Consider the following 14,025-nt stretch of genomic DNA (forward strand, 5'->3'; position numbering starts at 1 on the left):
AAAAAATTTAAAAACCCACCAAAAATCACTTTTCATAATGATTAACATAGAAGCACAAAATATCGACCATAAGTCAGGAAGCAATTACCTGGACAGATACAATGTCCACTGTTGAAAGAATTTTTCTTCAATTTAAATGTCTTTCCTCATCTCTAAAGAAACCTTAAAGTGCTAACTTTACTTATATAAAGCAGGCAAATTCTTCAAGTAATTTGCTACGCCAATTTTTATCAGCCTAAACAAGGAACTAAAAATAGCAAGTGAAGTGAAAAGGGCAGAACACCCGACTGGTTCCACATAGGTAGACACCCCGGAGAACATCGCCTACCATCCTGCCTTTCTTCACTGCACTGCACAAGCTAACAGATTAAGTATCTGTTTTCTTACATTAACTCCCTAGGATTTACTAAGGTTTTTGCAAGTCACTAGGTAACACATACAATCCTAAGGAAATAATGTCACTTAAAAATCAGCACTGGACACTAATTAAAGCGAGCTTGTGTGTGTCTACTGCCTTAAACTAAAAGTGAGGCATTGCTTACAAACTGTGACGAGCCGCCCTCCACCGCCGGCTCACTACTCCTGCCCCTCGGCTGCTTTTTCAAGGAAGTATACATTAACCAGATGGTGATTGAGGTGCTTGCTGTAATCCTTTTCCTTTCTGAAAGACTGATCACAGAAAATACAAACAAACTCTCCCTTGGTTATTTTAACTGCCAACCCCTCCTTCTTGCTTTTTGAACTTGCTTCTTGTGGGAATGGCCGAGCCCCATGCAGCCCAGAATCATCACTTCCCTCAGACATATTATCACTCAGGTCACTTCCATCATGGCTGTGGATGCCTTCGTCTTCATCAATGTCCAGTGACTCGTTTACAGCCAAAGTGATAGGAGGCGAGGGCATTACGGTTGGTGATGGGACAGGAGGCAATGGTGACGCCGGTTTGGGTGCTGAGGCTTTCACAGGGACACTGTCTGGGTTCTGCTCAGTGTCCACTTCCATTTCACAAAGCCCAGCTGAACCAGTCTGACACTTAGCATGTAACGTTTCACCACCTGACCCATTTGAGTTTTGTTCCGAGGATAAGACACTGGTAGATTCCTTGGGAGCAGCAAGCGTAGCTAGACTCTTGCCAGCTTCCTCTGTTCCCACTTTCTTGAGAGGGGTCATTTTATTTCCTTCCCCATCAGAGCCAATTTCTTGGTCCTTGGGTGTCTCGTCTCTTCTTGAGTTTCCCTTTGGAAGATCCTGTGTGCGCCTGCTTCCCTTCAGAAGCTGGCTATCTCTAAAGGGCACTAAGCCAACTTCAATAAGGACTTACTCCTGCCGCACCACCTCACTCCGCATGCCTGACTTCTCCTTGGTACTCTCTTTTTGGGGAGAAGACCTTTTGGTAACTGATTTCACTTGAAGAGGTGGCTCCATGACAGCAGGAGACTCCTTCTGAACAGATCCCATATGAGGAGGCCCTGTCTGAGCAACCTCCACCTGAGCATGGTCCAAAGGACAAAGCAGCCTCTTCTGACAATGTCCCTGCTGAGACTCCATGGGAGGAGGTGGCTCCATCTGATCAGGCTCCATGGGAGGAGGCGGCTCCCTCTGAACAGGCTCCATGGGAGGAGGAGGCTCCATCTGATCAGGCTCCATGGAAGGAGGCTGTTCCATCTGAGTAAGCTCCATGGGAAGAGGCTGCTCCATCTTTGGAGGCTCTGTGGGAGGAGGCGGCTCCCTCTGAGGAAGCTCCAGGGGAGAAGGCAGCTCCCTCTGAGCAGGCTCCAGGGGAGGAGGCGGCTCCCTATGAGGAGGCTCCAGGGGAGAAGGAAGCTCCATCTGAGCAGGCCCAGTCTGAGCGATATCCATGGGAGAAGGAAGCCTGGGCTGAGTAGAGCCTGTAGGAGTGACCACTACCTGAGTGAGCGCAGGACCAGAAGAGACCTCCTCCTGAGCCAGCTCCATGGAAGGAGGCTCTGCTGGAGCCATCTCCTTCTGCGTCTCCTGAGCAGGTCTGCTGCCCTTCTCACTTGATTTACCTTTTTGAGGTTTCTTCTTTGCACCTTTTTTAATGGAAATATTTTGCTTTTTATTTTCCCCCTTAGTCTCCTCCGTCTTGCTGTCATCCTTTGGCACCTCGGTACTATTTTTGGATTTGCTTTCCATCTTTTTTTTTCTTTTTTGTCACTGGTTCCTCGTTCACAGGCTCATCTGATGGATGGGCTTCAGCATCCACCTTTCTTTTGTTCTTCTTGGCTTTACTGACTTTTTCTTTATTATTTCCTGTATGTACATCTATGTGTTTCGTCTCTGCTGCCTTAGTCTCCGTCGCGGATTTCCGAGTTCTAGTAGTTACCTGGACCACTGAGGCATTGCCACAAGACTTCTTCTCTTTTGAAACATCCTTTTTCTCTAGATATTAAGATAGCTACACCAGCTTGTTTCTTAGGTCCATTTGCTTGGAAAGCCTTTCCCCAGCCCTTTACTCGGAGGTAGTGTCTGTCTTTGTAGTTAAGGTGTGTTTCTTGTATGCAGCAGATGGATGGGTTCTGTTTTCTTATCCATTCTGTTAGCCTGTGTCTTTTTATAAGTGAGTTGAGACTATTGATATTGATGGATACTAATGGCCAGTGATTGTTAATTCCTATTATTTTTTGTGGTTGTGTTGTGTTGTCCTTCTTTGGTGTATGTTGGTGTGGGATTATCTATTGCTTGATTTTTCATGGATGTGTTTAGCTTCTTTGGGTTGAATTTTCCCTTCTAGTGCTTTCTGTAGGGCTGGGTTTGTGGACAGGTATTGATTAAATCTGGTTTTATCCTGGAATATTTTGTTTACTCTGCCTATGGTGATTGAGAGTTTTGCTGGGTATAATAGTCTGGGTTGGCATCCATGGTCTCTTAGTGTCTGCATGAGATTTGTCCATGATCTTCTAGCTTTCATAGTCTCTATTGAGTAGTCTGGTGTTATTCTGATGGGTTTGCCTTTATATGTTACTTGGTCTTTTTCCTTTGTGTCTTTTAATATTTTTCTTTGTTCTGTGTGTTTAGTGTTTTGATTATTATGTGGCGAGGGGACCTTTTTTTTTTGGATCCAGCCTATTCGGTGTTCTGTAAGCTTCTTGCATCTTCATAGGTATTTCTTTTTTAGGTTACAAAAGTTTTCTTCTATGATTTTGTTGAATATATTTTCTGTGCCTTTGTCTTGGTATTCTTCTCCTTCTTCTATCCCTATTATTCTTAGGTTTGGTCTTTTCATGGTGTCCCAAATTTCCTGGACGTTTTGTGTCACTACTTTTTTGTCTTTAGTATTTTCTTTGACTGACGAATCTATTTTCTCTATCGTGTCTTCAGTGTCAGAGATTCTCTGTTCCATCTCTTGCAATTGGTTTGTTATGCTTGTTTCTGTAGTTACTGTTCGTTTAGTCAGGATTTCTATTTCCAGCATTCCCTCAGAATGTGTTTTCTTTATTGTCTCAAATTCATTTTTCAGATCTTGGAATGTTTCTTTCATCTGTTTAATTGCTTTTTCTTGGCTTGATTTGATTTCTTCCCATTTTTTGTTCATTTTTTCTTCCATTTCTTTAAGGGAGTTTTTTATTTCCTCTTTAATGGAGTTTTTCATTTCCTCTTTAAGGGAAGTTTTTATTTCCTCTTTAAGGGAAATTTTTATTTCCTCTTTAAGGAAGTTTTTCATTTCCTCTTTAAGGAAAGCTTTTATTTCCTCTTTAAGGTAGTTTTTCATTTCCTCTTTAAGGAAAGTTTTTATTTCCTCTTTGAGGGAATGTTTTATTTCTTCTTTAAGGGCCTCTATCATCTTCTTAAAGTCATTTTTAGGGTTGATTTCTTCTGTTTCTTCTGTCATGGTATGTTTAGGTCTTGCAGGTGTAGAATCACTAGGTTCTGATGTTGCCATATAGGTCTTTATGTTGTTGCCTGTATTTTTGCACTGGCGTCTACTCATCTCTTCCTCTGTGCGGTGCAGGTGGTGTCTGTGTCTGAGAGTGCCTTTCTTGTTCTAATTTTTAGTCTTGGTTTAGTAGGGGTTCTTGGTTAAATTGGTGCTATTGGGCTGTTTCTTCAGGGGCAGCTGATTTCAGTCGGTGAATTATATACTTATGATTCTGGTGATTTGGTTTGGTGGCTGGGTGGCGCCTTCTTCTGTGTTCCCAGGTCACGTTTTGTTCATTTGTCAACTCCTCAGCTGATCTTGTTTCTTCAGACTTCAAACTGTAGGCATCTGAATCCTCTCCCAGATGGGTTTCAGCTGATCAGGGTAGTCTCACCAACACCTCCAAGTTGTTGGGTTTCACAGGATCAGCAGTTGGGCCCTGGGTTGTCCTCAGACAGAGTGTTCAGACTCGTTCCGGCTCTGACTCACTGAGATAGCCTCCCCCCCAGGCACTGGGGCCAGGGGTGTCCCCGCTCCAATCTGATTCCACCCGTCTCCGTCCCTGGGCCCATCCACCTCCGTGGTCCGCCGCCACAGGCCTACCTGTGTCTGCTCATCTCCACCCATAATCAATGTTTTAAAGTCTTTGAATGTCACAATAGTCTTCAGAGGCATAAAAAAACACTTACTGGAGAGGAAAACTATGAATGTAATCAGTGCACTCAAGCTTTTTTGTCACATTAGTCACTGAAAACATGAAAGAACCTATACTGCAGAGAAACTCTTGGTATGTAATTAGTCTGGTAAAGCCTTTGTAGGTCATGTGCTCTTCAAAGGCATAAAAGAACACATGTTGGAGAGAAATCCTATAAATGCCATCAATGTGGTAAATGCTTTGCAGGTTATAGTACTCTTCAAAGGCATACAAGAACCCATACTGGAGAGGAAAACCCTATGAATATAATGATTGTGGCAAAGCCTTTGCATGTCAGTGTAGTCTTCAGAGGCATAAAAGAACACTCCCAGGAGAGGAACCCTATGGATGTAATCAGTGCAATCAAGCTTTTTTTCTGTCACAATAGTCACTGAAAACATGAAAAATTCTGTACTGCATAGAATCCCTATGTATGTAATCAGTGTGGTAAATTCATTGCATATCATAACACTGTTCAAATGCTTAAAAGAACACATATTGGAGAGAACCTTTTGAATGTCATCAGTGTGGAAAAGCTTTTTCCTGCATCAGTAATCTTCAAAATCATGACACAAAATCAAACTGCAGAGAAACCCTATAACATAGTCAGTGTGGTAAAGTTTTGTACTTTATATAGGAGTAAATCTTTTTGTGTGCAATCTATCTGTTAAAGACTTTGCATATTGCAATAGTCTTTGACTGCCTGAAAAAGCTACTGAGGGCTCCTTTTTTATAATTTTTTAAATTAAAATATTTTTCTTTCCTTTTACATGCCTCCCCTGTTCTCCCTCCCTCCTCTTTTCCCACTCCCCCACCTCTCACCATCCCTCACCATCTCCTCCTCATAGTGGGTGAGGCCTTCCTTGTGTAGTCAACACAGGCTGGATTACCAAGTTGGAGCTAGACCTAGCTCTTCCTACCTGCATCAAGGCTGAATATGATATCCCACCATAGGGAATGGGCTGTAAAAGTCAGTTCATTTACCTAGGATAAGTCCTGGTCCCATTGTCAGTGAACCCAGAAACATATTAAGCCACATAACTGTCACCAATATTCAGAGGGTGTGTGTGGTCCCATACAGGCTCCCCAGCTTTCAGTCCAGAGTCTATGAGCTCCCACTCACTTGGGTCAGCTACCTCTGTGATTTTTCCTATCATAATCCTGACCCCACTTGCTCCTGTAATCCTTCCTTTCTCTCTTTAACTGAGCTCTAGAATCTTGGTCAAGTGCTTGGTTGTGGGTCTCTGCATCTGCTTCCATCAGTCACAGGATGTAGGTGCTATGATGACAATTAGGATAGACACCAATCTGAGTGCAGGGGAAGGCTAGTTCAAGCACCTCTCCACCATTGCTCTGAGTCTTAGCTGGGAACAATCTTGTAAGTTCCTAGTGTTTTCCCTAGCTTCAAATTTCTCCCCATCCACTTAATGGTGCACTCTGTCAAGTTATCTCTTTCATTGCTCCCCCTCCTCATGTCTCTCCCTACTTGGACATCTCAAGCACTCATGTTCCCACCTCCCATCCCCTCCTCTCAACTCCCCCTCCCAGTTTATCCAGGAAATTTTAATGCTTTCTTCTTCCTGGAGCAATCTCTAAGTATCCCTCCTAGGGTCTTCCTCTTTACCTAGCTTCTCTGCGGTTAGCATTGTAGCCTGGTTATCCTTTGCCTTATAACTAAAATTCACTTATGAGTGATTATATATCATGTTTACTTTTCCAGATCTGGGTTACTGTAGACAAATTTCTAAACAGTCTTAGTAAATAAGAAACACAGAGCCAAATATTGAGATAACAGCCAAAGAGATCAGAGAGCCACGACTAGCTTTATCTTACCACCAGCAGTAGCTTCCCCAGAGAGAGATTTCTTCCTGCCTGACTTGTGTTTTTATTGCCTTTCTGTTCTGCCTTCTCATTGGCTCTAAGCCCAGCCACATGACTTCCTCATCACTGCCTGTCTATGCAGACCTCTAGGTCTCTATGGTTGGTACTGGGATTAAAGGCACCTGCCACTACCTTGGCTGTGTCCTTGACCACACAGAGATTCTGTCTGCCATGTGATCAGATTAAGGGTGTGTGCTACCACTGCAGGACCTCTGCTTAATGGCTGTTTGACCTCTGATCTCCAAGCAACTTTATTTATTAACATATAAATAAAATATCACATTTCATCACAAATAAAATACCACCACACTTCACTCAGGATGATTTTTTCTAGTTCCATCTATTTGCCTACAAATTTCATGATGACATTGTTTTTTAATGCTGTGTAATATTCCATTGTGTAAATGTACCACATTTTCTTTATCCATTCTTTGGCTGAAGGGCATCTAGATTGTTTCCAGGTTCTGGTTATTATGAATAATGCTGCTATGAACATAGTTGAGTAAATGTGCTTTTGGTGTTACTGAACATCTTTTGTGTATATGCCCAATGGTGGTTTTACTTGGTCTTTAGGTAGGTTGATTCCCATTTTTCTGAGAAACTGCCATACTGTTTTCCAGAGTGGCTGAATGAGATTGCATTCCCACCAGCAGTGGGAGGAGTGTTCCCCTTTCTCCACATCCTCTCCAACATAAGCTGTCACCAGTGTTTTTGATCTTAGCCATTCTGACAGGCATAAGATGGTATCTCAGAGTCACTTTGATTTGCATTTCCCTGATGGCTAAGGATGTTGAACACTTCCTTAAATGTGTTTCTGCAATTTGAGATTCTTGTGTTGAAAATTCTCTGTTTAGTTCTGTTCCACATTTTTATTGGATTATTTGATATTTTGATGTCTAGTTTTTTGAGTTCTTTATATATTTTAGAGATCAGCCCTATGTCAATTGTGGGATTGGTAAATATCTTTTCCTATTCTGTAAGCTGCCTTTTTGTCCTATTGATAGTGTCCTTCAACTTACAGAAGCTTCTTAGTTTCTGGAGGTCCTATTTATTAATTGTTAATCTCAGTGTCTGTGCTACTGGTGTTGTATTTAGGAAGTGGTCTCTTGTGTCAGTGCATTCAAGGATACTTAACACTTTCTCTTCCAAGAGGATCAGTGTAACTGGATTTATGTTGAAGTCTTTGATCCATTTGGATTGAGTTTTGTGCATGACAGTAGATATGAATCTATTTGAATTCTTCTACATGTAGATATCCAGGTATGCCAGCACTATTTGTTAAAGATTCTTTCTTGTTCCCATTGTATAATTTTGGATTATTTGTTAAAAATCAGATGTTTTTAGGGATGTGGAATAATAACAGCATCTTTGATTTGATTCCATTGATCAATGTGTCTGTTTTTATGCCTATTCAAGATGTTTTTATTATTATTGTTCTATAGTAGAGCATGAAATAAGGGATGGTGTTGCTTCCTGAAATTCCTTTGTTGTATAGGGTTGTTTTGACTATCCTAAGATATTTGATTTTCCATATGAGGCTGAGCATTGTTCTTTCAATGTCTGTGAAGAATTGTGTTGGGATTTTGATTGAGATTACATTGTAAGAGTAGACTGATTTTGGTAAGATTGCCTTTTTAACAGTGTTGATCCTACCTATCCAAAAACAAGAGAGATCTATTTTCTGATATCTTCTTCAATTCCTTTCTTCAAAAACTTAAAGTTCTTGTCATACAGTTCTTTCACTTGTTTGATTAGAGTTACCCCAAGGTATTTTATATTATTTGTGGCTATTGTAAAGGGAGATGTTTCTCTAGTTTCTTTCTCAGCCCATTTATCATTTGTATATAGAAGGGCTACTATTTTTTCTTAGTTAATCTTGTATCTTGCCACATTACTGTAAGTGTTCATGAGCCATAGGAGTTCTTTGGCAGAATTTTTGGGGTCACTTATATATACACTATCATAACATCTGCAAATAGCAAAAGTTTGACTTCTTTTCTAATTTGTTACCCCTTGATCTCTTTTTTATTATTTTAATTTTTTGTCTTATTGCTCTAACTAAAACTTAGAGTACTATATTGAATAGGAATGGAGAGAGTGGACATCCTTGTTTTGTTCCTGATTTTAGAGGAATAGCTTTGAGTTTCTCAACAACAATATTCCTGATAGAGATTGTTCTGTAATTCTCTTTCCTAGTTGTATTTTTAGGTAGTTTGAGTATCAGGCAAACTGTAGCTTCATAAAAAGAGTTTGACAATGTTCCTTCTATTTCTATTGTTCCTAACAATTTCAGGATTATTAGTATTATCTCTTCTTTGAAGTTCTGGTAGAATTCTATGCTAAAACCATCTAGCCTTGGGATATTTTTGGTTGGGAGTCTTTTGATGACTGCTTCTATTTTTTAAGGTCTCTTACTTCTGGATCATATGCTTTGGGAGGTTCAGGTCTTGCTGTTGAAGAATCACTAGGTTCTGGTGGTACCGTATTGCTCTTTACATTTTTATCGTGTTCTTACACTGCTGTCTATCCATATTTTCCTTTAACCCATACAGGTGGAACTCCAGGTTGCTCTTCTTCCAATTGCTGTAGGAGGGGTCTTTGGCTCTTGTGGTTACTCTTCTTTCCAATTGGTGCAGGAGGGGCATATGGTTCTGGTGGTCACTGGTGCCCCAGTGCATCTTGGCAATGGGGTGCGGGGGGGGGGGGGGGGAGACTGCTACCAGGTCTCTGGGAATGCACTGACTGGGGGTGGGGCAAAAATTGTGCCTGTGGAACCTAGGGGCTAGAGAACTAAGCTGTCCAATCCAACAATTTGAATCTTACCTCTTCTCCAGTCAGTGCATGGAAGGGGGTCATATGGCTCCTGTGGACACTGCTGCCACTGTGGAATGGTGTGGGAGGAGGCTGCTGTACTTTCTTTTAGGCTGCCCTGGTGGGGGGAGGGGCTAGAGAACTGTGCTAACTAGTCTGGATATTAGTTCCCAATTGGTACAGGGGAGCATATGACTTAGGAGGTCCATGTTGTCACTGGGGATGATTGGCTTGGCAAGAGAGAACTTCTTTATTTATTTAATTTTTTTTTTATTTTATGTGCATTGGTGTTTACCTGTGTATATTGTGTGAGGGTATCTGATCCTCTGGAACTAGAATTATAGACAGTTGTGAGCTGTCATGTGGGTGCTGAGACTTGAACCTGGGTCCTCTGGAAGAGCAGCCAGTGTTCTTAATCACTGAGCCATCTTTCCAGCCCCCAAGAACTTCTTAATATAAAGTATTTGGTAAGATTATTAGACAGCACACTTACAATCAGTTTCCTGAGAGTATTGATTCTGTAGAAAAAATTTGATGGTGTCAACAATCTGTTCAAGCATTATGATCTCCATTTTTTATATTGTGTGCACCAGCAATCTCATGAAAAAGTGAATTTATAACTATGTGAAGCCCTATGTGTAGGGTAAATTGACCAACCAAAGAAACATACCCTGAAAATAGAGCCAGTAAAATACACACACTTTGTCCCTGAAACCAGAGCCAAAAAAACACACAAACACAAAAAAAACACACACACACTGATCTTGAAACCAGAGCAAAAGAAGCACTTTATCTTTGAATGCAGAGCTAGTGAAGGAAACACCCTGACCTTAAAAAAAGAAACAAAAGGTTAAAAGAGACCTGTGAAAGAAACACACTTTGGACCTGAAAGCAGAGTCAAAGAAATACACTCTACCTTTGATGAAGTGAGCACAAACCAACCAATCCCTAAGCTTGAATCCAACCAGTCCCTGAGCTTGAAATCCAGCCAATCTCTGAACTTGTTCAATCTCAGGGATGGAAGTCTGACTAATTATCACTCTGTGCCCCTAAGAAGCCCTATATAAGCCCTTTGCCTGTTCAGTTGGCAGCTGCCCTATTCCATCCTGGCAGAGGCATCCATTCTCCTGGATTCCTCCATCCTAAATAAGTCTTTTAAATGAGTTTTGGGTGAAGACCTTTCACCAAAGTGGATCAGAAAGTCACTAGTGGATTGGAGCAGAGAAACAATGGACACCTCTGCTGAAAAACTCCCTTAAAGAATCAAAGAACTAACACCTTTTCACTGGGGACAGCTACATTTCTGCAGCAGTTTCCCCCTTACTTGACTGAAGTAGAAAAGTAACAATTAGGGTTGGAGCTGAAATGAAATGGACATCTCTGTTCAGGAACTCCAAAGTGGAGTGGAGTGAAGAAGAAATGGACAGCTTTGCTGGGAAACTCTTAACAGAGTAGAGCAGAGCCCAGATGTAATGGCTCTCCTAAGGCAAGGAGCAAGATTACTACATTCTACAGGGAGAGAATTAACCTCTGGAACACAGCTTTTAGGTATAGCCTGACTTCTTACAGTCAGGGTTCCTTTTTCTTCAGAGACCTATGTATCCAGGTTACCTTCTCTCCACTGCTTCAGAGAGTACTGAACTTTTTCCTCACAGCTATAGATATCCAGGACAACTTGCTTCACAGCTCTAGGTATAGCCTGACTTCTGACAGTCAGGGTACCTTTTATAAGAGTCATCTTATAGAAGAGTTTAATTTGGCCCTGAGTTCCAGAGGGACACAGGATCATCACAAAAGTGGCTTGGCAACAAGTATCATACATGGCAGCTATATATGGAAGCTAAGAACTCACATCTTAACCTTCAGCATGAAGCAGAGAGTAAGAACTGGAAATTGCATGTGTATGTAAATTCTCAAAGCCTTCCCCCAGTGTCAGATTTCCTCCAGCAGGGCAGCATTTCCAAAATGTTCCCCAATGATACCACCAAGTTAGAATGATTGAGTTCTCAGACTTCAAGCCTGTGTACTTGCTTTCTGTTACATGAACCAATTCACAGTGAAGAAAAGCTCTGTATGTAAGCCATTCGATGCCTTAACACCTTTGTTACAGAAAGGAGTGCTTACAAGAGAGAAATTTTTGTGAGTAAAAAATTGTTTGCTTAAAAATTTTATTGTAATTTTGTGATGTCAGTGTGTTTTTGTGTGAGTGTGTGAATGTGCATGCCACTTCCTGAGAACATTAGATACTTGGATCTTCTTATAGTAGGAACTACAGAAAGTTGTCAAAAATATGACCTTGGACCTAGGAATGAACATTTCATAACTGCCCAGCCATATATCTAGTGATGTAAATATTTTAAAGCCTATTTATATCACCTTGAAGTCAGGAAATAGGGACAAACTCATACAAGAGTAAAACCCTGTTCATGTAAACAATTTGGCAAAGATTCTAAACATTTCATTGTAACCTTGAAAGAAGTAAATTGCTTAACGATGTTAACTCAAGACTGATGGTGAAGATCAATTATTGTGGTTTCTATTTTGAAACATTTGAGGTAGATAATAAAGTATGCTATGTGTGGCAAATCCATTTAGTGAAGTTTATTTTGTGCTCCTTATATTCTTTCGGTGGCTTTTGTTCATCTTCTATTGTGCTTTTACTTAGTAAGCTATTTTTCTGTTGTAATGTATAGAATGGTATCCCAGTCATCTAAGTACATTATTTATATATCAGACAGTGTGTGATCATACTTTTCAAGTAAGGGTGTCTGTGAAATGGTAAGGGGTTGTTGTTCCTGGTTTTGTTTTTCCTATTTTCACAAATTCCCTTGAGATTTTGCTGTGGTGATTTTGTTTATTCTCTAACAAATAACATTTTCCTGAAGATTAGAAGACAGATGCAGCTACTAGATTAAACATAGAGGTCAGACAGTGGGCACATACCTTTAATCCTAGCACTCAGGAAGCAGCAAGTTCAAGGGCACCCTATACAGCACAGGTTAATCCACCTTAAAAGAGAAACAGAGCCAGGTGGTGATGGCTCACACCTTTAATCCAAGTACTAGGGAGCCACACACCTTTAATCCCAGCACTAGGAAGGTTGAAACAGGAAATGATATGGCTGGATGGAGAAAGGCATATAAGACAAGAGAAGACAAAAACTCAGTTCTTTTCAGTAAGGACTCAGGCATTGAGTGTAAGGACTTGTGGATATAGGATCTTCACCTTTTGGCTGAAGAGTTGGCAATGTGGGAAGTGGCTGTGCCTCGTTTCCTCTGATCTTTTGGCATTCACCCAAATGTTTGGCTCTAAGATTTTATTAAGACCAATTCGGGTTTGTTCAACATTTTATTGTTTGTTATTCAGCCATCTCACTGGTACTCAAATAGGATTAGGAGAAATTCTACAACAGTAAGCTATTGTCTTACTTTCAGATTATAAACTTAATTTCATACAAGGATAGAGAAACATGGCACAGTTTGAATAATAAATCCTCTTTGCATATAAAAATATTTATATAACCATACATTTTTAAAAATTTGTTTATTTTCAGGACTAAACATTAGTTTATAACACTTTTCCAGAACCACTATTGAATGCCAGAGAATTGCTTCATTCATTAATGTTGGCTGCTACTAAGCCTGATGACCTGAGTTCTATTTCTGGTTGACCCATATTACTCTTACAAGATTTTGTCTTATTTCTACACATGCATACTGGCACATGCACACTCCCTCACATTAGTACATACAGAAATAATTTTTAAATCTGAATAAGTGCCATTGCAGTCACTTGCAGACAAATGACCCACTAGGTATTATCACTAGAACTCACAGTGAGAAGTGGATAATAGACACCTGTAAGTTGTCCTCTCTGTGCTATATACATATCATAACAGAGGTATATACCACAAATGCAATTCATGCATTTTTAAATGGATGAAATTCACAAAGCAAAGACAATAAACCAATTATTGAGAACATATTGAATGATTTGCCCATTTAAATTATAGAATTTCAAGAAATATTACTGTTCATCAAAACAGTGAGTGTCCCCTTTTAAATCTTATTTCATCATTTTATTCTCTTGATTCAGTGATAGGTCATTTAGAAACATACCTCAGCTGGACTTAGAGGTGCATAGCTGTAATGCCAGTACTTTGGAGACTGTGTTTGGTCAATCTCTGTGTGTTTGAGGCTAGCTGGGTACCCACAGTGAACTCCAGGTCTGCTATGGCTTTGTGGACATATCTGTCTCAAAAAAAATTCCAATAAGAAAAAGCATATCTCAAATTATGGAACTTTTCCTAATGTAATCTGACTAGACTCTGACTGGTTTCAACAAAAGCTTTTGTTATCTTATATTAAGAGAACTTTGTTAACAATGAAAATAAGAAGCAATTTCAAGAGTCCTTTCACAGAGGCATAGAAACACACTGAATCCTTTGACAACCATCAAGAGGGGACTTTCCCCACCTTCAAGTGATAGGAGACAGAAGGAGCAGTGGGCATCTTCATCTTCTGCATTCTAATGACATATTTGAGACCTGAACAGTTGGCTCAGTAGTAATGTTCCTCTTGGGTACCCAAGGTGGATTCCCATCACTTATTTCAGATTGGTCAGAACCGTCTGTATTTCCATGTCCAGGAGATCTGGTGCATTGTTCTGGCCTCTTAGGGCACTAGATATGCAAGTGGTAAAAAGACGGATATGTATATGGTTCCATAATGTAAAAAAGCTTCTATGCATGTGCCAGTTA

At 40.4% G+C, this 14,025-nt stretch overlaps 1 protein-coding gene across 1 annotated transcript; it reads right to left on the minus strand.

Moving 5' to 3' along the window:
• Positions 1–576: 576 nt before the first annotated feature.
• On the minus strand, positions 577–2,389 carry LOC114685189 (RE1-silencing transcription factor-like; the record flags this gene model as incomplete). Its single annotated transcript, XM_028859807.1, is given in 2 exon segments — positions 577–2,166; positions 2,168–2,389. Coding segments are annotated over 2 exon segments (1,812 nt in total), but the record flags the coding sequence as incomplete, so codon positions are not given.
• Between the last annotated feature and the right edge of the window lie 11,636 nt (positions 2,390–14,025).

The sequence above is a fragment of the Peromyscus leucopus genome, chromosome 1 (assembly GCF_004664715.2).
Source record: "Peromyscus leucopus breed LL Stock chromosome 1, UCI_PerLeu_2.1, whole genome shotgun sequence".
NCBI classification, from domain to species: domain Eukaryota; kingdom Metazoa; phylum Chordata; class Mammalia; order Rodentia; family Cricetidae; genus Peromyscus; species Peromyscus leucopus.